Raw genomic sequence first — 26,191 nt, 5'->3', positions numbered from 1 at the left:
GCTCCGCTCCAGAGTAGCCCACTACACCATGCTCGAGGACATCATATACAAGAAGGGTTTCTCCCTTCCTTACCTCAAGTGCCTACGACCTAACGAAACTAAGTACGTCCTGAAAGAAACTCATGAAGGAATTTGTGGCAACCACTCAGGCGGCCGAGCCCTCGCCCACAAAGTCCTTCGACAAGGTTATTTCTGGCTAACCATCTAAGCAGACATAGGGCAGTACGCCCAGAAATACGACTAGTGCCAACAATTTACGATAATCCTCTGCCAGCCGCCTAAGCTGTTGACCCCCATGACCGGACCATGGTCGTTCGCCTAATGGTGGATCGACATCATCGACCACTTGCCGACTAGCAAAGGGCAAACTAAGTTTGAGATTGTCGCCATTAACTACTTTACCAAATGGGCAGAGGCCGAACCCCTGGCCGCGATCACCGAACAAAAGATCACGGACTTCATGTGGAAGAACATAATATCCGGTATGGTGCCCCACACACAGTCATCTCTAATAATGGGAAACGATTCGACAACAATCAATTCCGATTTATGTGTGATAATCTCGGAATACGGAATGTTTATTCATCACCTCGGCACCCCCAAGCAAACGGACAAGTTGAGGCAATCAACAAGATTATCAAAGGCCACCTCCGAACTAAGATCGAAAAAGCTAAGGGGGCCTGGGCGGAAGAACTCCCCCTCGCCCTCTGGACGTACAAAACTACAGCTCGAATAGCTATAGGAGACCCCTTTTTCCCTCACATTTGGTACCGAGGCAGTTGTCCCAGTGGAGGTCGGCCTCCCATCAGGACGAACCCAATCCTACAATAAGGACCAAAATGCGGAATTGATGATGCTCGACGAATCTGCTCGAAGAAAAGAGAGAACAAGCCCGACTAAGAGCCGCAGCTCGACAACGACAAAGTAGATTGCTTTTACAATTCCAAAGTGAGAACCAGAAGGTTCTGAATCGAAGACTTGTTTCTACGCAAGACGTTCCAGCCATGCTCTGGGACTCTGGGCCTAAACTGTGAAGGACCCTACACGGCGACTCCCACAAGTTGACTAAGAACGTATCGTCTCGTGGACATGGATGGGCGAGCTCTACCTCATCCATGGAATGCCGAACACTTGAAAGTCTATCACCCCTGAGTCTGCCAAGTGCAGTCTCAAGTCCCACTTTTTATTTATTATGTTTACGATCCACTTACCTTTCCATATACATTATTTACATTCTACTTACCCTTTAAGGGATTACAGTAATAATCTCCGGGAGTTAATCTCACCTACATCTTAGAATCCTAACTCTTGATCTATGAATCTACCAACGGTTCCCCCTATAGGGGGAGGAAGAACCTCACCAATGTTGCTCTAAAACGACTAAGGCTTCTGGCCGAAGGAACCAAAAATTTTTGGGACAAAATTTAGCTACAATGCCTGACTCTTAAAATAGAGATTGGGCACAAAATGAGCAACACACCACAATGGAATAAAGTAATCTTTTCATCAAAACCAAAAAAGAGATTACAAAAAAAATCATTAAATCCTTCTCTCAAGGAGATTATAAAAAGATAAATAAAGCTCTTAAGGAGCATCTACAGGAGCCTCGGTAGGAGCATGAGTCATTGGGAGATCGGCTGCGAGGTCATCCGCGACACCCTCGCCCAAGCCATTCAAATCTAAGTTTGGATATTTCTCCTTGATGATCTCCTTGTACCGAGAGAAACCGATATTATAATAATCCTCGAGCTTCTCCGCGTACTCCTCGGAAGCCTTAAGAGCCTCCAGTGCGACCAACTTCAGCTCGGAGACTGAAGCCTCGACCTCAGCCAATCAGGCTGAGACCTCTGACGCCTTGGACAAGGACTCTACCAGCTCTACCTCCAACCTCCTCGTCTCTGCCTCTAAGGCGGCTTCCTTTGACGCACCCGCCACTAGGGCCTCGCCTCGCCGAGCTTCCGCTTCGTCAAGACGGGTCTCAGCCACACGTAGGGCCTCCTGAAGATCCGTTGATTGATCCTCGATAGCATCTCGAGCATCGGTTGTGACTTAAAGCTTGGAGGTCGCCTTCGTGAGATTAGCCTCAAGCTTCTCAAAGCCAAGGCCGACCTCTTTGAAGATAAGTCAAGATGAGAGGAGAGCAGAGTCACCTGGAACAAATAAGAAAAGTCAGAGGCTGACCAAGAATCTCTGTATTGTTAGATACATAGGCAGGCGGAGGCCGCACTAGAGAGCCACGACATAGACGGCGAGTTCGCCCACACGAGGCTGACAAGGTACTTCCCCCAACTTTGGGGCCCGAAGACTCGTAGACTCGAGAATTTAATAATCTACCCTAATTCTGAGGAGATTGGCCTTCGACATAACAGAGTTGAAGGTGCGAATCTCCTCGGCCGCAGCCGTTAGACCACCTGTCCCCGGTCGAGCTCCTTCATCACTTAGCCCTTGGAACCCGACCTCCGCGTCCCCCATATCTGAAGAGGACGGAATGACTCTGTTCGCACGAGTGTCCTAAAGGGAATAATACGAACAATTGTGAAGAGCCCTCGAAATTGACCTAACCATAGACCAATTGAAATCCCGACCGAACTAGAAACAAGAGGGCAAAGATCGCCGAAAAGGGAAAATACAAGTTGGAAAAGGAAAACTTGGTCGGGAAAAGAAGAAATCGCCGGAAAGAAGAGAAAAGGAGGGATTTCTGACTTACCGGAAATCGTTTACTCCGGGAGATTGCAGAGAAAAATGAGAAAGGTAAAGAAGCTCTGGATGCCCCCCCACTCCCCCCCCCCCGTATACCCATTGCTCATGGTACATTGATGGCATGCCATTAATGCTCGAGCATGCGAAGGCGTAACGTCGCACACCAACACCCTAACAACAAGACGCATGGCATATGGCCACCTCAAGCCCCGCTCCAAGGATAGCTGGCACTCACCAGGTATTAGCAGGCCGAATGACGCCATCAGTATTCACCATCATGAGGCCTTTGCCTCGAGCTTTGTGATCACCGACCTCCCATCACTCCCATCATCAATAATGTCGTGCAGCCGCTTCATTGCTTCATCTCCTCTGGCCTCCCGACCTACCACTTACAGACTTCAACAAGTCTTGGTTTAACCTAATATCGGGCCGACCTGGCCAAAAGCATTCACTACTTATCCAACCCACTACGCATACTGGTAAGTAGGGGGACTTACTATTGTAGGGAAAACGTGCCGACCTATTGTGGACGGGCCAGGTCAGGAATCCTAACAAACTACAAGTACGACCTAATGGCCGATCCCCCGCCTACAGACCAGCTAGATGAAGACCAACCTTAACCCGAGGTCGAGCTCGGACAACCTAAGGTCGAGTTCGGCCTCGGTTGAGTGACTGAGCTCGACCTTAATAAACAAGACGTGCCCGACCTCAGCGGGGAGGTTATGCCTAACCTCAACTGAACTCGAACTCAACAAATAGGATGTGTCTGACTTAGGGAGGGAGGTTATGTTCTACCTCGGCAAGTGGGCCACACCCCACATCAGCACAACAAGGACTTGACTAGCGTTATCGACCAAAGCTTGTGACCAATGTCGGATCGAGCTCGAACAAACCACGCTTGCCCGTGATTCTCGCCGATGATCACAGGATCCAACTCTAACGCGGATCTCTCCACCGACAGTCTAAAAGAATATGCGTACGCAACTCCAGAATCCTACTAGGATTCTATCCGCGCCAAAATAGGGACGAACCCCCTCTACGCCACCGCCTCTTCCTACCTATATAAGGGAAGGTCCTCAAAGGAAGAGGTATGCACAATCTCTAGCCCTAACCCCTGTATATCCAACTAAACCCAGTTTCCTAACTTCACCGTCGGAGAGTCCTTGGCATACGAGTCAGGGTCTTCTTTGTCCGCTCTTCATGTAGGTTCAAGAGCCAAGAGAAGGGGCCACCGGATTTCTGCATCAACAAATATCAGGGTAGGACTTATACATAAATTTATATAGTGATTTGCAGTTTCAAACCATATGTATTGAATTTATTTCGAAATATCACACAAGCGTGCAACGAAATTTAGCTGACTCATAGCTAACTTCAACACACACCTAGAGTTGATCAGGCACCACATTGGCCTCACCCAAGACAGTACGGCTCTTACAGTAGAGACTGCTAGCCATCAATTTTTCGAGATCATTTTAGGATACAAACTCGTAAATGAATCATGTCCAGTTCTCTGGTGGACCATAACATTAAAAACAATGTTTATTCACCATTAAAGGCTCACAAAGGTTTTTTTTTTTTTTTTAAACTTTAGTTCCTACCAATGGTCTTGATTAGACGGCCCCATCTCTTTTTGCTGATTTCCTACCTTCTTGTGAAAGTGGGCGGGCGACCTTTTAGTTGCTCAAACTCTTTCTTCTCAACTATGTTCTTTTAAACATAATAACTACCCACTGGATAGAAAAGCACTAACTGATATCTAACCCCCCTTTTCTCAAGGGGAAGGTAAACGCGAGTATGCGAGAGGAGTCCCTCTCCACCTAAAAAGGTATCCACTAAGTTCTTCCAGAACTAGCATGAGAGTAGGATACATTAGACTCGGGCAGGCAAAATCCATTCGGTTAAGCAAGATAGGACTCACGTCCACTCTGAACCCATGGGTCTCACCGCCCGAGCCTAAGACTCCCTTACACACACACACACAGAAAGAGAGAGAGAGAGAGAGAGAGAGAGAGAGAGAGAGAGAGAGAGAGAGAATTTGTGTAACTTATGTGTTGAATGCTATTTTTCTCCGTAGATATTTTTATTTTAGCTTTTCAATTTTTTGCTTTTCTACCCCCTCTCTTTCCATGTCAAAGGAAGCCTCACGTGATGGTCTGTCCACATATAAGGTGGGTCCCATATGATGGACCACCTATATTAACATGTGCTCACATAATGGGCGATCCACTTATTAGGTGGCCTTTTGTATATCTTGAATGTGAAACATTCGTAAGCTCTTTTATTAGTCCATTATTTTCGCACAAGTACCTACCTGATGAGTGGACCAGCTTATGCTCAAGCCACGTCATCAGTGGAGCCACCTAATGAATGTACCTACAAAAATTCAATTTTTTACATCTCATCATACAGAAATGTGCGAGTGCACATGGAGCATAGGGTGCTCGTGAATCTCATCGTGTATATTTCTCTTTGTTTTATTCTTCTTTTTCGATCAAATTAACAGTGCCAGACCATGGGTTAAGTATGAGATGCTACAAATGATCATAACTATTCAATCTATAAACATTGAAAATTAAATAATAATCAACAATTTATGTTCAATTCTATTTCTTAATAACATAATCTTTACAATGAAAAATGGACATTACATGGCTTATTCAGGGTAGGCCATACCGTTAATGCAGTAGTTCTTTCACCAATTCACAAGGCCCTGCTGGAGGACCACAAATTCACTTCAGTAGTGCTATGTCTGCCTATTTGGAAAGCATGATCGGCAGTGGATATTGATAGACGGTGGATATTGAAGGTGGGCCCTACATGATGGACAATAACTTTGATGGTGGGCCCCACATGATGGATGACCAACATCAAAGGTGAGCGCTACATAATGGACGGTGCATATTAAAGGTCAGCTCCTAATGATGAATGTCCCGTATCCAAGGTGGGCCCCGTGTGATGGACGGCCCACATCAAAGGCTGGCCCACATGATAGATAGTGTATGTGAGGGAGATGAAAAAGACGAGGGATACATATTCATGATGTTGGAAACTAAAAATGTTTTTCTATTTTTATTTATTTATTTATTTTTATAGTAAGTATGCTGTTTATCAAATATATTAACCTACTAAATAGGTAGAAACCAAGATAAGCTGCTGGTAGCATAACTCATTTTAAGTAACTTAAGTAGAAACCAAGATAAGCTAGTGGCATAAGTAGCTTATTTAACCTTAAGATCCAAATGCCCCCTAACTCCACTTCATTTTATAGATGTGTTCTAACATGAACTAGTAAAACTAATGAACAGAATGGATTTGACACAAATATTGGTGGTGACCCCCATAAATATTGGTAGGTGGGAGTCAATAGAAACTTGCGTCCCTTGGGGTATCTTCAAAATTGGAAGGCCTGCTCCCGGCAAATTTCCAAAAATCAATGGCTAAGGAGATGACACATGTTCAGAGAAAGCGAGTTAAAAGATCAAATGGTTTAAACACTCCAATCTAATAGTTTCCTTTTTGGGCATTCTCGTCCATGGTGTGGCTCATCCAATGAACCGTTTGGATAATTGGAAAATGAAAATCCAGAATCAACAGCAACAGCATTGAATTTGGAAACATGCGAACCAATCCATTATAGTGTATCTATTTAAATAATACTTTGGTGGGCAATTTAGGGGGTGTTTGGATCGTAAGTTACTTCCGATAAGCTATTAATGCCTTAAGTAGTTTATCTTGATTTTTTACTTATTAAATGAATTAATTAACTTTAAATAAAAAAGCTACTTATAATTGATCACAAACCGAACTGATCTCAAATAAGTTTTTTATATATTGTTGTAAGTAGAAAAAGTAACTTATTTGATGGTATCCAAATGGGCAAATCCATTTAACTTACTAATGACATGGCTAAATGAAAAGTTAGTTTAAATAAGTACAAGGATGTAAATAATATATTAATGAGAGAATATCATCTAAAAATCCTTTGTTATCTCTTTTTCATCTCTTAGGAAGACGAAAATTTGAAGCTGAAAATTTCATATACTATTGCAAAAGGTACTTCCTAAAAACATGTTACTAATCCCAATATAGCCCGAATACATCATACATAAATAGATATTCCAACAATCCAATCAAGAAATGGACCACCCAAAAGTTATGGCACCCTTCAAGATGGGACATAAATGTGCAAAGGTGTTAAGTAATCAGGACCACTGATCTGATGGGTCAACATGTAGATGAGAGGGCCATAGTCAAACAATTGTAGTGATTTTAGTTCAATTGAGTTTTTTTTTTTTTATCCATTTGAATGTGGAACATGGTTTTCATTATGTTGCCAAAAATCATGCTGGTCCTCTCGACGTCTGGGCCATATGGCCTCATGTGAAATCCAAGCTGTCCATTTAGGTTGGAATTCCAGGTAGAACCCTGTTGCCAAAAATCAGGCTGGTCCTCTCAATGCCTGGGCCTTGTCATACAAAAAATGGACTTCTACAAGAACATGTTACAGCCATCCATGCACCGCAACCCATTAGATGTGAGTACTGCCTGACTTGAACATTATACACACAATTAAAAATCAGTCCCTCCAACCTGACCACACAACAGGAAACAGAGGGAATAATGATGTCTGCCATTGAAAACTTCCTGGGCCTACCGTGATGTTTATTTGTCATCCAACCTGTTCATAAGATCAGACAGACATGGATAAAGGGAAAACACAAATATCAGCTTGACCCAAAACTTCTGTGGTCCCTAAGAAGTTTTCAACGGTAGCTGTTCAATTCACACTGTTTCCTGTGGGTTGGTCCACTTGAGCTTTGGATATGCTTTGATTTTGGGCTTACGCCCTAAAAGTATCAGGTAAAATGAACAGTCGTGTGGATAAAAGACATAAATCACGATGGGGCCCAGAGTTTACTCAGTACGCAGTGGCCTTCCCTGATCAGCAGCTCTGGGCACCTTTTGAGCCCTACCATTATAACCATTTGGCCTAAATATGGAAACCATTCACTGGGCCCCACACGTGGCTACAGTCCATAGGGTTGGGTTCTGCGAGTCCTTTTTATTTATTTATTATTAAATAGCCCCCATGTGCCTTAATTGACCGTGGATTCAAAATTGACCGTTGGCAATGCATCTACTTTGAATCGATCACCAAAGTGAACCAACCAAGGCTTTGCAGGTTTATGCAATCTATCAAATTGCAGAATTTATGTTCAAAAAATCAAATTGTAGAATTCACCAGATTGTAGCTAAAGGAGATACAAATAGCAAAAGAATATTTTTTCCATCTTCCTCCAAAGAAAATATAGTTTAAATAAGTAAAAAAATTAATTAATACTGATTTTCGAAGAAAATTATCTCTGTTGAGATCCTTGTCCTACTGAAGTTCGACTCCAATCGAGCTCTTCGGCTGAAGGTTGAAACCACCTCGGTTCAATCCAAGTGCTATAAATATATTCTTCACACTCATAAAAATCTCTGCTAGGATAGCATCTACTGTCCTTAAGCGAGTAGAAAACACAATCTTCACCGCTGACAATAGGAAAATGGATCTTATTTTCCATCCCTTTCACTAATGCTGTAGAGGAGAGAGAAGTCCATCGACCTACAAATAGTATTCGATCTTCCAAGGTTTCCATCTTCACCCACTCCATCTCTGAAGCTTCCAGTCTAAAAACTTGAATTGGAGTCCCAGAAAAACCGATAACCACCATTAATAGCTCTCCTCTTGATTCTACCAAATAATATTCCCACTTACATGAAGGTACTTTACGACAGTTACAGAATTTCAGTGGCTTGGGCTTCGCAAGAATAGTCCAAGTGATTCGCTTTGGATCACAGACACCCAGTACCCCATTATGTCCCAAGACATAGAAAACCTCATCCTTGAAAACCGGATTTGAGTAAGACATCGTGAACGGCAAATTACTAGGCAAATGGTCCTCGATCCAAGACATGTCCCCACGACGACAAATGTATATAGTAACAGAACCACCAAGAGTATTAACAGCAAAAATTGTGGAATCTGAAGAAGTTGGCGTGGATGAGAAGGTGATGCAATTGAATACGTTACGATATTCCAAATCTGGAAGTTCAATCTTTGCTTTGATAAAGGGATTGAAAAGGAACACACAGTGTTCGCCTCTACACATGAATACCCAACCATCCTTGCAGAAAGTAATTGTTGAACCAGAGAGCTCTGGGATATTGATGAAATATCTATCATTGTACAAAGGATCCAAGAAGTTACACATGCCATCGCCTTTCCCAAAATACATGAGCCATGGCGAGTGATTTCTGAGAAATGGCAAGCCACGACTACTGAACAATGAGAGATGCCGTTTTGTGATTAGGTTCAGTGGGGCAATTGATCGCCAACTTCTGCAGGAGGAGATCAGATGAACAAAATCTGCTCGAAAGAGATGCAATGCGATCAACTCTAGAAGATCTATTGGAAGGTCAGACCAAGTTCTATATTCAACAATTTCTGTCTTTTTGGATGGCGTTATTTCGAAGATGTCCTCCATATCACCTAGGTTGGTATTTTCTTGTTGGATCTCTTCCAAGTCCTTTGGCATCCTTTCCTTTTGAACTTGTTCAGCTTCTTTCTTCTCATCCTTCTACGTTCCTTCTTGCTGGATCTCTTCATATGGCTTAAACTGTATGAGGGACACCGTAACACAGCAATTATTATCAAACAAATTATGAAATTACACCTTAAGCAAATGAGAAAAAACCACTCTTCTCAATAAATATAAGCAATGACTGTTTCAGCTTCAGCTTCAGAAAAAATAGTTCCATAGAGTTAATCAAGCCAACAAGGGGAGGAATTATATGACATGTGACCAAAATCGCAGCACAGTATATGCAGTTTTAACTTCTTAACAAGTGAAAGACATCATCTGATAGGACAGACCATTGGGATGTTGCATTCCACTATGGATAGACCATGCCCCAAAAACCTCCCAGATCAGATGATCAAGCAGCTTGTCTTGGTTTTTTAAGTTGAATGTGGACAAATTGTTGCATTTCTCCTCAACTGTCGATTTATAGGCCACAAATTAAAATGATACAATCATCATGTGGAGGAAATTTTAGGAAAGTCCATCTATGGTGCAACACAACAGCCTAGAGGTCTAGAGTACCAAACCACAGGCTCATCTTGTCAGAATTGAACACCGATCATCAAGTACAAAGCTGGAACTTTAGCTGTGAAAGGGTTAAAATTCAGATTATGGAAGTTTTTTTCTGTCTTTCTTTCTTTCATTATCTCAGCTTTTACTATTAATCTTGCTGGAACTCTTCCCCTGATTGTAGCAAAGGCATTAGAATGCTGTGTAAGTGTATGTCAGAGAATGCATACATTCTGTGTAGTCAAGTGTTGAGTGAAGCACCTTATGCGAGATTGACCAAAAAGGCTTATGACAGAGAGTGGGAGCTCATTCTTTATCTCAAGGATAGATTTCCTCTTTCAAGGATGGAGAGGATGGATGAAAGAATGCATTTCCACTGCTTTTGTCTCAATTTTAACCATTGGAATTGCAGTCACGTTCTTCCAAATATCCATGGCTCTTCAGCTAGGTAACCATTTGCATTCTGTTTTATTCACCAATGTGAGAAGGGTCTTAAATTAATATGATGCTTACAAGGATAGAAGTTTATGCTCTCCGGAAGGCTATGAAAGATCACATATAATTTGCTGGATGAAAGCATATTGAGGTAAGTATTACCATATGAAAGATGCCACCAGGCATGAAGAGACTCTAGCTGGCAGCTACCAAAGAAAGAAAGAAATGTTAGCCAATCCTCTAACAGAAGTGATTGGAGATCTATTTAACATGCAATGGGACTATGGTCTTTATGTAGATAAGTAGCCAAGAGTACGTTCTCCTCTCATTTTGATCCAATCACCCCACCTCTCACATGTACACGCTCCACACGTGTGCACAAGAAAAGGCCCACTTTCCTTTTCTTTCATATCTCTGTACTAGAAATTTATTTTTCTTTCATATCTCTATGTTATTACTTAGATTTTTCTCACTTAAGTGCTTTCTTATTTTAGAGATTCTATGTTAGAAAATAAGCCTATTTAGATTTTCTTGTTTAAAGTTTTTTTTTTTTTTTTCCTATTTTGGAAATCTTGGCTAGCTCTTAGTCTTACATTCTTTTCTGTTTTGTGGTTCAAACTTCAATCCGGTACGTTGAATCCTATTGCAATTAGTTTCTTCCTAATTTAGTTGCATTAAATTGGTGTTAGAGTAAGATCTGCTCTTGGGATTTTTCTCTTTCACTTTTTTTTTTCTCCTCTTTCCCATCTTATTTTCACAATTTTTGTCCAAATATTCATCCCAAATCTCTTCTCAATTCCCTAAACCAACCTATTAATTCAGCCCTTTCACGACAGACCATATATACTCTTCATCTCACCTAAACCATCACCTCATCTTTATCCCAAATTCCACTAGTAAACAACCCATACCCTATCAACCCACCTTCCTAAAACCTTTTTTCCATTCCAAAATAAAAAATAAAAAAATCTCGCGTAGTTTGCATAAACCTGCTATCATATGAGCACTAGAAGATGGATGACTTGCAATCGTGTGATGGCTACAAAACCTCAAGATGGGAGATGGGACTGTATTGACATTGCAACAAGCAATCAATTTGATCACGAAACGATTTGCATCGACAATGTGAAGACTTGTTTCACGGCCAAAGCAAATACTTCGGAAGGACGGGCTACTGTTCTTGAAGAAGCAAGAAGGGGAATCAATCCAAACCGTCAACCATTTAAAGATGGCCTTGAGGCAGATTTAGAATCCGGAAATGTTGACTCAGGGTATCTTGGTCAAAATGGTGATTTTCACAAAGAAGAACATGAGCCTGGCTATAGGGTCCAACAAAATGGCTATGCGCCACCTAGGACAAGAGAAATGAACAATCTCCAACGTGACTATCCAAAATATCCTGAATGAAGACGGAATGTTTGCACTAAGCATGTTAAGATTGAGATTTTCGATTATGATGGTAATTTGGATGCCACGGTGTTCAATGATTGGATAAAGTCAATAGAGCATTATTTTCATTCATACGAAATGGAAGAAGCCATCAAGTTTTGTTTTGCTACCCTGAGACTTAAAAAGGCGCGGCTCAAAATTGGTGGTACGCAGTCTAAGATGACTAGCAACGATATGTCTTTACTCCCGTAAACAATTGAGAGGAAATGAATGTGAGATTAAAATAGAAGTTTCTGCTACTAGATTATGAGACTTCATCTTTCCAAGAACTCACGCTTCGGCAAGACAATATGACTATGGAAGAATACACACAACGTTATTAAGATTTAATTATTCGTTACTGCCTCAAAGAGACCGGAAAACAACAAGTGGTGCCTTATTGCAATGGATCACAATTCAATATTCAAATAGAATTTGTGATCGTTCTGCTCAATAGGGTAGACAAAGCATAACATATGGCCTGAAAAGTGCAGGAGCAGAAGTTAGTGATAAGATGCAATAGCCCTTGGACGCAGATTGGTTACTGACGCTACCGGTAGCGAGGTGGCTACTGGACGATGCTCTATGGGCCCCACAATGATGTATTTTTTTTTATCCATGTTGTCCATCTATTTTTCTAGATTATGGCATGAGCACAAAAATTAGGCAGATCCAAATCTCAAGTGGACCACACTACAAGAAAACGGTGATGATTGAATTTCCACCATTAAATACTTCATAGGGCCCACTATAATATTTATTTTCCATCCAACTTGTTGATTAGGTCATACATACCTGGATGAAAGGAAAGCAAGAATATCAGCTTCATCCAAAACTCTTGTGGTCCCCAAGAAGTTTTTAATGTTGGCCGTTCAATCACCATTGTTTCCTCTAGTGTGGTCCACATGAGATTTAGATCTACCTCATTTTTTGGCTCATGCTGTCAAAAAATAGAGACTTTTTTAAGAATAGAGACTTTTTTATTTTCGAATCCCTATTGTAAGTTTCTAACTTGTGTTTGTGTGATCTATTGTTCTTGATTTCTTTTTAGAATTATCATTTATCAAGATTCAAGAGTTAAGACTCAACTCAAGAAGAGACTCTCAAGTCTCAACAACTAAATAGTCAACACTCAACTCAATAGTCAAGTCTCAACTCTCAAGTGACAATCACACACTCAAGTCTCCTAACAAAGTCTTTTATTTTGTTTCATACTTTCATTGTAATTTGTAGACTTGTCTTCTTTTATCTACTTTGTACTTTGTAGTTTCTAGATTCTAGACTTCTAGTTTATTTCAACTTTCAACTTTCTATATTATTTCAAGTTTGAAGTTTCTAGTTTAAATATTTTTAGTTTCTTGTTTATTTATAGCTTATAGCTTGTAGGATTCAAGATTCAAGATTCAAGACTCAAGAGTGTGATCATTTTCAACTTTGAAGAATCAAGAGTCGAGACTCACTTTCACGACTTTCAAATACAACAACAACTTTCAACTTCCAAGGACTCAAGAGTCTCTCTCTCTCTCTCTCTCTCTCTCTCTCTCTCTCTCTCTCAGTATTTTAAACTATTTACTTTTGATGAGGCATAAAAATGAAGGATCATGAATAAATTAAAAGAAGATGTATGAGAAGAAGATGACGAAAAGAACAAAGTTCATAGTGTTTGCGCAGACCCGCGCAAACCATAGTGATTGTGCGGGACCACGCAAAGGGTTTGGATGGTTGTGCGCACCTGCACAGTGGAAAATCAGTCAGAATGATTGGACGACCGAGATTTGATGGAAGGTGGGCCCCATGGCACAAAGATCGAGGGTTCTCATGTATGGAGGCCTATAAATACCCCACTCCCTCTCTCATTTGGACACATTGAAGATTCTGAAGAAGATCATAGCTCCAGAGAAGAAGAGAAGTTTGAAGGTATCAAGAGGAGAAGGAAGGGAGAAGAGAGAGGAGGCATTGTGTAGGGCCGCGCAACAGCATGGTGTTGTGCGGGAATAAACACTCAAGAGCCGGAATGTTGTCGAAATGGCTGGATAGAATTCAATCTTCGATCTTCCTTCTGTACAGGAACATGAGCTCAAGAAAGAGAGATCAGATGATCATATCCACACAACATTCCTCTCAATGAGATGACCAAATCACAAGTCGAAATGCTACCGGATTTGATATCCAGATTTGACATTTAAACTCTTTCAATTTCCGTATCCTGAATAGTCTATCTCAGAATCAAGGGAGATCAAAGGATGTAAATGAACTCAGTATGAATAAATATGATGATTGTTCTCTATACATTCTCTCTATTATGATTAAATAAGATAATCTCACAAATCAAATGCATTTGTTTCTTGTCGAAACAACTTTATTTAGTACTTACTAGTAGTATTTACTAATTACTTAGTAGTTAGCACTTGCCTATTAGTATTTATTTAGTACTTACTACTTAGACTAATAGACTCTAGTCTAAATTCTAAATTTCTAATACACAATCAATAGTCAGTCTCATACACATACTACGGTCAGCTACTCTACCCTACTAGGCTACTACATAGTGTCATCATATCTTCTTCTCAATCTTCTACTTTGAAGCCAAAGTCAAATGACCCAGGTTGGAAGTATGGGCACTATTGAAGTGCCAATGAAAAGTCCCAAGTAGTGTGTGACCTATGCGGATTCATAAGTTCCGATGGTATTGGCCAGCATAAACAACACCCTGTGCGCACATTGGGAGCAAATGAAAGAGTATGTCCCAATGTTACTCCAGAGATCTGTAGGAAACTCATGGAGTATATGGATAAGCATGCTCGGAAAAGACATGACACAATGGTTATGCAAGAAGAATTTATGGAGAGAGAAGCTCATGAGGATATCAATGTAGTAGATTTAGATGAATCTACACCACCTACATCCATAGGGTGATATAGACCGGCCGCCAAAAGAGATGCTGGGCATGGGAATATGGATGGGTGGTGGGGACCACATATGGAAGATGTGGTTGACCAAAGGGGTAAGGGACCTGCCCAAGCCAGTTTAGAAAACCAGTATAAGAAGAATGATAGAAAAACCACAATTCAGTACATTGCAAAGTAGTTGTACCAAGGTGGTGTAGCTTTTAACACTGTGAAAATGATGAGTGTTAAAGTTATGGTTGAAGTTATATGCCATTTTGGACATGGCTTGAAACCGCCTTCCTATCATGAAGTGAGGGAGAGTTATCTAAAAAAGGAGTTTACTAGAAGCTTTATGTCCGAATATAAAGAAAGTTGGAAAAATATATGGTTGTTCATTAATGCCCGATGGATGGACCGATAGATCCAGTCAGACATTGATTAGTTTCCTTGTAAATTGTCCAATTGGTACAATGTTTTTAAAGTCCATGGATGCATTGGCCCATTCCCACACGGCCGATTATTTTTTTAAATTATTAGATAGAGCAGTTGAAGAGGTGCGAGAGGAATATGTTGTCTAAGTTATCGTGGACAAAGCAACTAGTTATGCAGTTGTCGTACACCAAGTTATGGAGAAAAGGCGACGTTTGTTTTGGACACTATGCGTGGCACATTGTGTCAATTTAATGTTAGAAAATATAGGTAGGTTATATCTTCAAGTAATAGCTAGGGCTATGAGAATCACAATTTTTATATACAAGCATGCCCTTCTTCTCAATCACATGAGAAACCACCTTAGGTAAAACTTGCTCCGTACAATCGTCACCCGATTCACAACAGCTTTCTTAACACTACAAAGATTACATTCAAAGAAAGTTGAACTTAGGTCCTTTATAGTGTCGGCTAATTGGAATAATGGACTATAGTCAAAAAAGGCCAAAGGAAAGTTAGTCCAACAAACCATTCTTTCCACCCAATTTTAGGCTCAAGTGGCAAAGGCCTTAAAATCATCTGAACCTTTAGTAACTATGTTGCAATTGGTGGACGGTGATGAAAAGCCACCCATGGGATATATTTATGATGTGATGGAGAGGGCTATAAACAAAATAATGGAACACTTCAACTATAAAGAACGAGATTACCAACCCATCCTAAATATTATAAATGCTAGATGGGCAGCTAAATGACATCCCCTTTTGTATTCGGTTACCTACATCCTTAATCAAGTCGTATTCTTTGCGTCCGTCGATTGGACTGCAGTAGTCGCGTTTCATATGGTCAATTTTTTAGACACTTTAGAAAGAATGGTTACAAACAAAGAAGAACATGATAAAATTTCTCGAGAGTTGGACTTCTACCTGAAGAGTGCAAGGATTTGGTCAAGAGAGATTGTTATTAGGCATAGAAGTATGAAATTGCCAAGTATGCAATTTATTTTATAAAGTTCTACAACGTACAATGCAAGCTGTCTAAGTGAGAAAGTGTCTAACTTAAACGAATTTGCATAGTTGACTGGTGGTCTATGTATGGAGTTGACCCGAATATGAGGGATCCGATACTACAAAGTCGGTCATGAGAATTTTTCGCCTTATGTAGTTTTCAAGCGGTTGCGGGCGCAACTGGAGTATATTCGAGTTGATAAGTTTTAGAAATTACAACTTAAAGTTTTGTAATTTACTTCTAGCTTCAATTTTCAATGCTAACTTGCTAATATTACATATTATAAATGTTAATGGCATATAAATTCACACGAAAAAAAAAAAAAAAAATCATCTTGAACAAAGAAACTCAACAACCTGACCTTCATCCAGTATAACCAAAAGTTGTGAGAAGGATTCCAGGCTATGTGAGAAAAGTTTGGATTCTATGATCCTATCGGCTTAGCTGATTTAGAGGCAGATAGTGAGTGGCTTGTGAAGACAAAGGATCCAATCTTTGCGGGTAAGTCCCTTACATGGGTCCAAGTCAAAGATTCCGCTTATGGATCAACACGTGACGAAGGTTCTCAATCTCAATGGCAGAGAAGATGAGTTGGAGGGGTGAGCAGTAGCATGAGGCCTTCGCCTAGTAGTCAAGGAGAAGACAATGATATTGATATTGAAGAAGCACAAGAAAATGCTCAACCATTATACGGGGATGAGCCACTTGTACGGACAGATGATAAAGAAACGGAAGAAGATGAAGTGTTAGTTGAAGAAAGAGATGACTTTAACGTTGATGATGATGATGATGGTGATGGTAATTTTTAGTTATTAATAGCTTAGATAGCATAGGTAATATACTTACTAACATTCACAAATTAGTTTGAAAATTGATGGGAGTAGTGAAGTCTTTACGAGAAAAAAGAATAGATTTTCCCAAAAAAAATCATTTTTTCAATTTTCAAAAAAAAAAAAAAAAAAAAAAAAACGGTGCGATCGCTTATGCAATTGTGCGATTGCAAAAGCAATAACACCGTGTTGATCGCATACAATCGCTTAAGCAATTTGACAACATTGCACCTAGTACCTATTGGTTATTGATAGCGTTAGTAGGCAATCCGTGTCCTTAGTCCTCAAGGTGAGAGCTATACATCCATCTGTCCCACTGTTGGTGGCTCCACAGCGCGTCTGCAACTTGGCACGTCCTATGGCCCAATTCATGGAGAAAATTCGGGAACGGGAAGTATGTATGCTTTGTCCCAATTTTAGGATATAGTCCCTAATGAACTACAAAGTGAGCTTCTGCACATACCTAACATTCAACATGCGATTGATTTGGTACCTGGAGCACCACTACCAAATCTTCCAGCAAACCGAATAAACCCGATAGAGCATGCAAAACATCATGGAGGAATTACTAACCGGGGGTTTTATTCGTGATAGCCTCAGCCCGTGTGTTGTGCCAGCGTTGTCGACACCAACGAAGGATGGCAACTCACAGATGTGCGTTGACAATCGTGCCATCAACAAGATAACAACAAAGTACTGTTTTCCCATTCCACACCTAGATGACATGTTGGACATGATGGCGAATGCTACAATCTTTCCAAAGATTGATTTACGAAGCTGGTACTAACAAATAAGAATTCATCCTGAAGATTAAATGGAAAACAACTTTCTAGACAAAGGATGGATTGTATTTGTAACCTAACAAAGGCACCTAGTACGTTCATGCAAGTGATGACGCAAATTCCACGGCTATTCATAGGCAAGTTTATCGTTGTATACTTTGATGATATCGTCACCTATAGCCATTCACGAGAAGATCATTTGGATCATCTTTGCCGATTGATGAGAGTATTACTCCCCGAGAAACTCTATACCAATTTAAGTGTACCTTTATGAGTTCCAGCGTAGTCTTTCTAGGGTTCGTCGTTTCAGTAGAAGGCATGAAGGGTATCGTCCTACTCCCACAAACATTCATGAGGTTTGTGGTTTCACGGGCTAGTGACATTTTAACGGAAGTTTATTCAAAACTTTAGTTCCATTATGACGCCTATGACTAAATGTATGAAGGCCAATCCATTTGAGTGGACCAAAGCAGCAACAAAGGCATTTCAAGAAATCAAGTGGAAAATTACGAAAGCTCCAGTTTTTAGACTTCCTGATTTTGAAAATGTGCTCAAAGTTGCCTATGATCCATCTCATAGTGTCATCAACTAGGAAGGGCATCTAGTGGCCTTTTTTAGTGAAAAACTCAATGAGGGACGAAAGAAGTATTCTACATACGGCGTGGAGTTTTATGCTATTGTTCAAGCCTTGAAACATTGGCGTCATCACTTCATTAATCAAGAGTTTGTGCTCTATTCTAATCACAAGGTGTTACATTATTTGAATTCTTAGAAGAAGTTGAGCACGTAACACGCTAAGTGCAGTGCTTATATTTAGGAGTTTTATGTTATTGTTCAAGCCTTGAAACATTGGCGTCATCACCTCATTAATCAAGAGTTTGTGCTCTATTTTGATCACAAGGTGTTACATTATTTGAATTCTCAGAAAAAGTTGAGCACATAACACGCTAAGTGCAATGCTTGTATTTAGGAGTTCACATTCAACCTAAAACATTGGGCCAACATCGAAAATAAGGTAGTAGACGCCCTTAGTTAAAAATCACATTTATTATCTACCTTATCAGTTTCCGTTGTTGGGTTTGAGGAACTTGAAAGAGACTATGAAGCATATGATGATTTTGGGAAGATACTTTCCACACATATTATTGACTCTCAAGTACTGAGCACCCACAATTTAGCCTGCACAATGGGTACTTATTCTATGGTGTGAGGTTGTGTCTTCCTAAAAGTTCCTTATGAGAGCTTGTTATACAAGAAGGAGATAGTCATTCGTATGGCTCAAACTTGAGAGGTTTCCAGTAGGCTCTTATATGAAGCACCACTTCGAATAGGCAAGTCCTTATCGCATTTTGAAGAAGCAAGGTGATAATGCATATCTAATTGAACTTTCACCTAAAAATAAGTCTCATTTTTAATGTGGAAGACCGTACATTTTACCTTGGACATCACGAAGACCAAAGCATGGAATAACAAGCTATCCAAATACCCGAGGTGTCTCATCAGCTTGAAAAAAATCATTGAAGATGTGTTGGATGATTAAATAATTCCCACAAGCAAGGAGATTATTAGAAGTTTCTTATCGAGTGGAAGGGTGGACTGAAATCCAAGCATGTGGATCTCAACAAATGATTTCAAGCGCATCAACCTAGAGCGCTTTGCAGAGTACACTGTTGTTAACTCAAAGGAGTAGAGTTTTTCCAAGCCGGGGAGAATCGATGCAATCGCCCCTCTTCCCACATGTGCACAAGAAAGGCCCACTTTCCTTTTCTAGCCTATCTCTAGTTTCCTTTTCTAGGATATCTTTATATTAGGAATTTCCTTTTCTTTCATATCTCTATGATATTAGGAAATAAGTAATTTTAAAATTTTCTTACTCAAGTGTTTTCTTATTTTAGAGATTTTATGTTAGGAAATAAGCTTATTTCAATTTTCTTGTTTAAATAATTTTTTGTTATTTTGGAGATCTTGACTAGCTAGGAATCCTATTTTTAGATTTCATAGACTATGTTGAAGATTGTAAGCACTCTTTATAAACAGAGCTTAGACCTATGGAATAAGATACAATTGAATGATATTCTCTTTGAGAAAATTATCTTGTCTCTCTATGGTAGTTGTTGAAGGGGGAAGTGATTGTTGATCATGCTTGGTCTTGCATTCTTCTCTTTTGTGGCTCAAATTCCAATCCAATGCATTGAATCTTAGTTTCTTCCTTAATCTAGTTGCATTACATTTCCAAGTGAGACTTGATAGAAGACAGAAGTAAAACAGATGAAATCAAGTATGTGTGAGCAAACACTAAATAAAAATAAGACTAGCCTACATCAGACTTCAAAAATAAACTCTAACATGTAGCAGCTGCATTGTGATGCTAAAACGTGGTCAGTTGATGAAGTTAGGGTTTCCTGAACTTCACCGATAATATAATTTTCGTGATTTGTAGCAGATAATCCATGTGCAAGGTTTTCCAAAACAGTTGTAATGGGCCACCCTGAAAAAACGCATCGTAACCGACCGTTACGATGCACCGTAACGGCAAAATGGCGGCGGCTCCACAACCGATTTCAAAAAAAGAAAAAAAAAAAAAGAAAAAGAAAAAAAAACAGAAAAATCGATTAAAAAAGACGTACTTTTTCTTTCTTCTTGTCTTTCTCTCTGCAAGTGTGTGTGTGTGTGTCTCTCTCTCTCTTCTTCGGTCCCCCTGCAAGTGCGCGTCTCTCTCTCTCTCTCTTCTTCGGTCCCTCTGCAAGTGTCTGTCTCTCTCGCTCTTTCTTATTCTCCTTCGGTCCCTCCGGACGCGGATTTCCTGCGATTTCGCAGGAAGTTCGTGCGCAAGGATACTGGGTGGGGCCCACCCAGATGTTTTTGAGAAATCCACCCTGTCCATCCGTTTTACGAGATAATTTTAGGACGTTCTAAAAAAATTGAGTCGGATAAAATACTCAAGTGGGTCACACGACAGGGAAAATTGAGGAAAGAAATTTCTACCGTTGAAACCTTCCTGGGCTCCACCTTGATGTTCATATGCTATCCAAACCGTTTATAAGGTCATTCCCAATGGGATGAAAAGAAAGCACCAAATTTATAGCTTGATACAAAATTTTTAGGACGTTTATGGCCATAAGAATGCTTAAACTGTGCTCAATGAATTCCCACTGTTTCATCTTTTATGGCCCACCTGAGTGTTGGATCCTCCTCATTTTTGGTCGTACGCCTTAACATGATCTCGTAAAACGGATGTACGGGGTGGATTTCTCAAAAACATATATGTGGTCCCCACCTTACATCCTTGCGCACGAAATCCCTGCGAAAGGCTTTGTCAGCAAATCCGCGTCCGGTTCCTCCGGTAGGGAAACGGATTGGCTACTTCCCCTGCCGCTAGCCCGGTGGCTGATGGTCGGTTCTCTGTGGGCCACCATGATATATTTGTTTCATACCTGCCTTTTATCATTTTTACAGATCATTTTATGTCTTGATCCTAAAATGAGAGGGATATAAATATCAGGTGGACCACGTTAGAGGAAAATAGTAGTGATTTGGATATCCACCGTTAAAATCCTACTAAGGCCCACTGTACCGTTCATTTGACATCCAATCTGTTGATTAAGTAGAACACTAAGTAAATATCCAATTCATTGTCTCTTATGGTGTGGTCCACCTGAGATTTAAATCTGCCTATTTTTATATCATGCTCTAAAATGACCTAAAAAAGTGAATTGAAGGCAGATAAAATACATATATCATGGTGGGGCCTATAGAATGTGTTACACTAACCAATTGCACATTATTAACTAAGTACCCCATAGCATACTACTGAGTAAACTCTATGCCCCTCACAGTCCATCCATTTTTAGCAGTTGAGTTTAGGGCATGAGCCCAAAATTAAAGTATATCCAAAGTTCAAGTGGACTACACCAAAGGAAAGGGTATGAGAAATTTACCACTGCATGACCCATTTACCCAACGAAGCCCACCTCATTTTACCTTACCCGAATAAGCCCCAGTTGTACGAACACCTTCCCAAAGGTCGAAAATGCCCCTGGTATAGCCGACACACCCTATTGACGCTGCCAGCTGCGTCTCCACCAAAAAACCTGGTTTTTTCTTCTTTCCTCTCCTTGATCCTTCATCCTACCCGTAGATTTTCATTTTCTGATTACTTCTCCCCCTCTGTCACTGTCCACCCTAGCAGTAAAACCCTCTTTTTACCTCTTTCTTCTTTCCCCTTTATTTGGTCGAGAATACACACCCCACACACGTCCTTTTCGACTTTTTTGAGCCTAAGATAGGATGAAAAATGGTCCCCCCAGCTAAGAAGCTTCGAATGGCAGGTATATTGAAATCCCTGCTTTCATTTTTTCGACCCCACTGTATATTTTACTATATATGCGCACCCTCCACAATCCATTTTCAATTTTTAAAAATATTAAGCTTTGTTTGGGTGGACCCCACTGTATGTTATAGTATATATGCACACGGTCCCCAATTCAATTTCATTTTTTAAAAATGCTTAATGGTATTGCATGTCCTGATAAATGAGCAAAATCAGGACTCAAATGGCCCACATTGAGGGTTTTTTAAGCAAGGAATGAAATGAGATGTGAAAGTAAACGAAGACTATGAAAGAGACTGAGCACCAACTGAGTCAATAGACCAAGGACCCATTATTATATTTTTGCATCGCATAGCCTGGATAAGGCTGATGGTATTTATGTGTCTATCAGCATGTTTTCGCATTATTCTAATATTGTATGATTTATGGGCCTGTCAGTATTTCTGCTTACTCTGATTACTCTGATATTGCTTACTTGGCACTTATCTCGTGCACACACTTTCACCACCCACTAAGCTTTCTATAAGCTTATGAACGATATATGCGTGTAGGTAGCGTTAGGTTGCAACAACGTTAAACTTGGAGCGTGCGGCGGTCTTCTGGAGCTTTGATTTTCGATATATGTATTTTCCCTTTCAGCACTGTATTCAACTGTTTATATTAGTGGATATGTGATGATGATGTTGCCTTTATATTTGGGTATACTTGTGGTTATGCTTATTATGAGATAAATGTACACTGAAAAATCCTCCTTGTAGGATCCTAGGATCAGAATCTAGCGTATAAGCACTGGGAGCTGAGAATGGGGTACTACGGAGGCTGTCAGCACTGGATTCGGCGATCGGGGTTCTTGTGAGTCCGATCTCTGGGTTTGGGGCATGACAGTTATTGATTCATAAGCTAAAATGACTGTGAACTAAGATAAAATGATAGTGAACTAAGCTAAAATGATCATGAACTGAGCTAAAATGGCCATGAACTAAGCTAAAATGATTGTGAACTGAGCTAAATGACCATGAATTGAGTTAACTTGACCATGAACTGACTTAATTCCGGCCATTCCCCGTCATTTCATGGTTAATTCCCTTCACCTCATGGTCATTTCCAATCATTTCATGTTTATTTCTGGTCATTCCCCTTCACTTCACGGTCAATTCCATGCATTTCACAGTCAATTCGCTTCACTTCATGGTCATTTCCATGCATTTCACGGTCAATCTGACGATTCCGTTTCATTTCACGGTCATTTCCATGCATTTCACGATCAATCCTGGCGATTCCGTGTTGATTCATGGGCATTTCCATGCATTTCACTGTCAATTAGCTTCACTTCACGGTCATTTCCCTGCATTTCACGGTCATTCCCGGCGATTCTGTGTTGATTCACGGTCATTTCCATGCATTTCACGGTCAATTCCCTTCATTTCACGGTCATTTCCATACATTTCACGGTCAATCCCCTTCACTTCACAGTCATTTCCATGCATTTCACGGTCATTTCCATGCATTTCACGGTCAATCCCGGCGATTCCCTTTCATTTCATGGTCATTTCCATGCATTTCACAGTCAATTCCCTTCACTTCATGGTCATTTCCATGCATTTCACGGTCAATCCCCTTCACTTCACGGTCATTTCCCTGCATTTCACAGTCAATCCCGGCGATTCCGTGTTGATTCATGGTCATTTCCATACATTTCACGGTCAATTCCCTTCACTTCACGGTCATTTCCATGCATTTCACGGTCAATCCCCTTCACTTCACGTCATTTCCATGCATTTCACGGTCATTCCTGGCAATTCTGTTTCATTTCATGGTCATTTCCATGCATTTTACGGTCATTGCCAGTCATTCCCCTTCACTTCTCGGTCAATTCCATGCACTTCACGGTCAATTCCATGTATTTCATGGACAATACCCTTTACGTCACGTTCAATTCCACTCATTTTACAGACAATTTCCTTCCCTTCATGGACAATTCCATGCATTTCATGGTCAATCCCCTTCATTTAACAGTTAATTATAGTCCTTAAACAAATCCACTCATGGTCAATTTCACGACGTTCTCGGCCAAAATGCAACATATAACTTTGAAAATTGACCCATAACTTAGTGAAATTGACTGTGAAGTAGTTGAATGTGATCTATGAGTCGACCATTTAACATGAAATTCTTCAAAATGGCCGATGACTGCTTGATATTGACATTTTTTGACTGATAACCTTAGTATAAATTTACCAAGAACTACATGAAATTGACTGATAAATGAGTAAAAGCGGCCTAAAAGTTGTGAAAATTCACTAATAAGTCTTGTACTTTCATTTGGAATTTGCTAAAAACTGACCGCCGACTCGGCAGACTCACATCATACTTTATGAATTTTCACCACAACAAGTCAACTTTCACATTATGACTGGTTAAATACTGAATGTTATCGTTGATTTAATTTCCAATTCATCCTTGTAGATGACAAACCCTTGTATAAGGGATTTGGCGAGTCAGCCCCCACCATCTCATGCAGATGTTCTTTGACATGGTGGTTTGATAGTGTGAAGAGTGAGTTTGAGAAGAATAACACTAGATTAAATATATTTAGGCAGTCCCCATTCTCATTTTTATTACACATTCCATCATTTAGGCTAATAGGAGCCATTTTTCACTCACTTATTAATGTATATATATATATATATATATATATATATATATATATATATATATATATATATATATATATATATATGTAACCTAAATATATACACTATGAGATGAATATACTTTGTAAAGATGCACTTCACCCTAATAACAGGGCTGAAGACTGGTGACCTCTCTATACCCAATATCCATCGTTCGAATAAGTCATTAAGAGAAAAATACTTCAATGAATATCCTATCCTAAAGAAACATGTACATGAATCCCACTGTGGGTCCCACGTGGGGCCCACTATAACGTTTACACGCCATCCAACCCGTTGATAAGGTCCACAGACCTAGATGAAGAGTAAAAACAAATTTCATATTGATTCCATAACTTCTGTGGACGGGTTGGATGACAAATATACATCATGGCTGGGGCCGTGGGTCCCTGCCCGTTTTCACGCTGACGCTAGCAGCGTCTGCTGCACAGCAGCAGGCGCTGCACCCATGTTTTTTTTTTTTTTTGAAAATCTCATTTTTCCGAGGTTTTTCGTACATGGGGCCCACATCGGAAGAATCCACTCCATTCACTGGCTCCTATGGCTCAAGACAAGCCCAATATTGATATGTTTCGGTGTGTAAAAAGGTCAGAGTGAATTTTTTTAACGGTGAAACTCACTGTTTTCCATGCTATGGCCCGATAGGGGATCAGATTGGCTTCATTTTTTTTCTTAACGCCTAAAATGATCTAGAGAATGGAATGGACGGCATGGATTTGATCAATACATCTAGGTGGTGCTTGCATGAGTGACCCACTAAAAAAAGACTAAAGTAATGACAGTTTTTATTTTTATTTTTATTGCAGTGGCTACCTGTTCACGCTTCAGGCCACGTCCAGCGTCCCTAGACGCTAGACTATACATTTCATCAAGATGGGTCCCACTTGTGGGGACCACAGCTGGTGGGTCCCACGTGGACGTGGCCCACTTGACTTGGATCAATTTGATGCTTACGTTTTCCCATCACCAAAGGGTATGGTCCACATGACTTGGATGGTTTGGTTAAGGCATACATCAAGGTGGGGTCCAGAGAGAGGGAGAGAGAGAGAGAGAAGCACCCACCTTTGATCTCCTATTCCTTCTTCCGCCAACGTGATCTAGAGCTCCAAAGGACAAACTTTCATGGTTGAGATTGTTTTTGGAGGGTGGGGATGAGAGATAGGAAGTGGGCCACACAAAGCCTCTCATGGAGTTTTTGCTTGGACGGGGGTTGCCCCATGGGAGTTTCTTGGAATGATGAGAGAGAAAATGGGAGGGAAAGAAGTGGTGAGGTGGAATGATGGGATGAGAGGGATGGTGAGTGATGGGTCATGGTTTTTGTTGACTTTTGGGTGGAAAGAGGAATGGGTGTCATTCCTTGTTGGTGAAAAAGGGATGGATAGGTAAGATTGTGTACTTACTTTCATTAATGGATTGATGTGATGTTTAGGGTAGAGATTCTCTTGGAGATTGCGACGTGCGGTGTTTTTCTCTAACTAAAAGCAGGCCTACATCTCTTGGCCTGGGTACCGCATTGGCACGCAAGAGAA

General features: G+C 40.4%; 1 protein-coding gene across 3 annotated transcripts; it reads right to left on the bottom strand.

Moving 5' to 3' along the window:
* Window positions 1-7,949: 7,949 nt before the first annotated feature.
* On the bottom strand, window positions 7,950-20,725 carry LOC131227611 (F-box/kelch-repeat protein At1g57790-like). 3 transcript variants are annotated; one of them, XM_058223416.1, is made up of 2 exons: window positions 20,267-20,725; window positions 7,950-9,365 (listed from the first exon to the last, which is right to left on the bottom strand). In XM_058223416.1, exon 2 carries the CDS (start codon window positions 9,282-9,284, stop codon window positions 8,061-8,063), a length of 1,224 nt encoding a protein of 407 aa, XP_058079399.1. In that variant the 5' UTR covers window positions 9,285-9,365; window positions 20,267-20,725; the 3' UTR covers window positions 7,950-8,060. The 3 variants fall into 3 exon arrangements, with proteins under 3 accessions (XP_058079399.1, XP_058079397.1, XP_058079398.1); XM_058223414.1 differs by lacking the exon at window positions 20,267-20,725 and adding an exon at window positions 10,437-10,671 and having other exon boundaries at window positions 7,950-10,302; XM_058223415.1 differs by lacking the exon at window positions 20,267-20,725 and adding an exon at window positions 10,437-10,671.
* Window positions 20,726-26,191: the final 5,466 nt, after the last annotated feature.

The sequence above is a fragment of the Magnolia sinica genome, chromosome 15, assembly GCF_029962835.1.
Source record: "Magnolia sinica isolate HGM2019 chromosome 15, MsV1, whole genome shotgun sequence".
Lineage (NCBI taxonomy): Eukaryota > Viridiplantae > Streptophyta > Magnoliopsida > Magnoliales > Magnoliaceae > Magnolia > Magnolia sinica.
The sequence above is the reverse complement of the archived record's forward strand: the minus strand, read 5'-3'. Positions and strand labels throughout refer to the sequence as shown.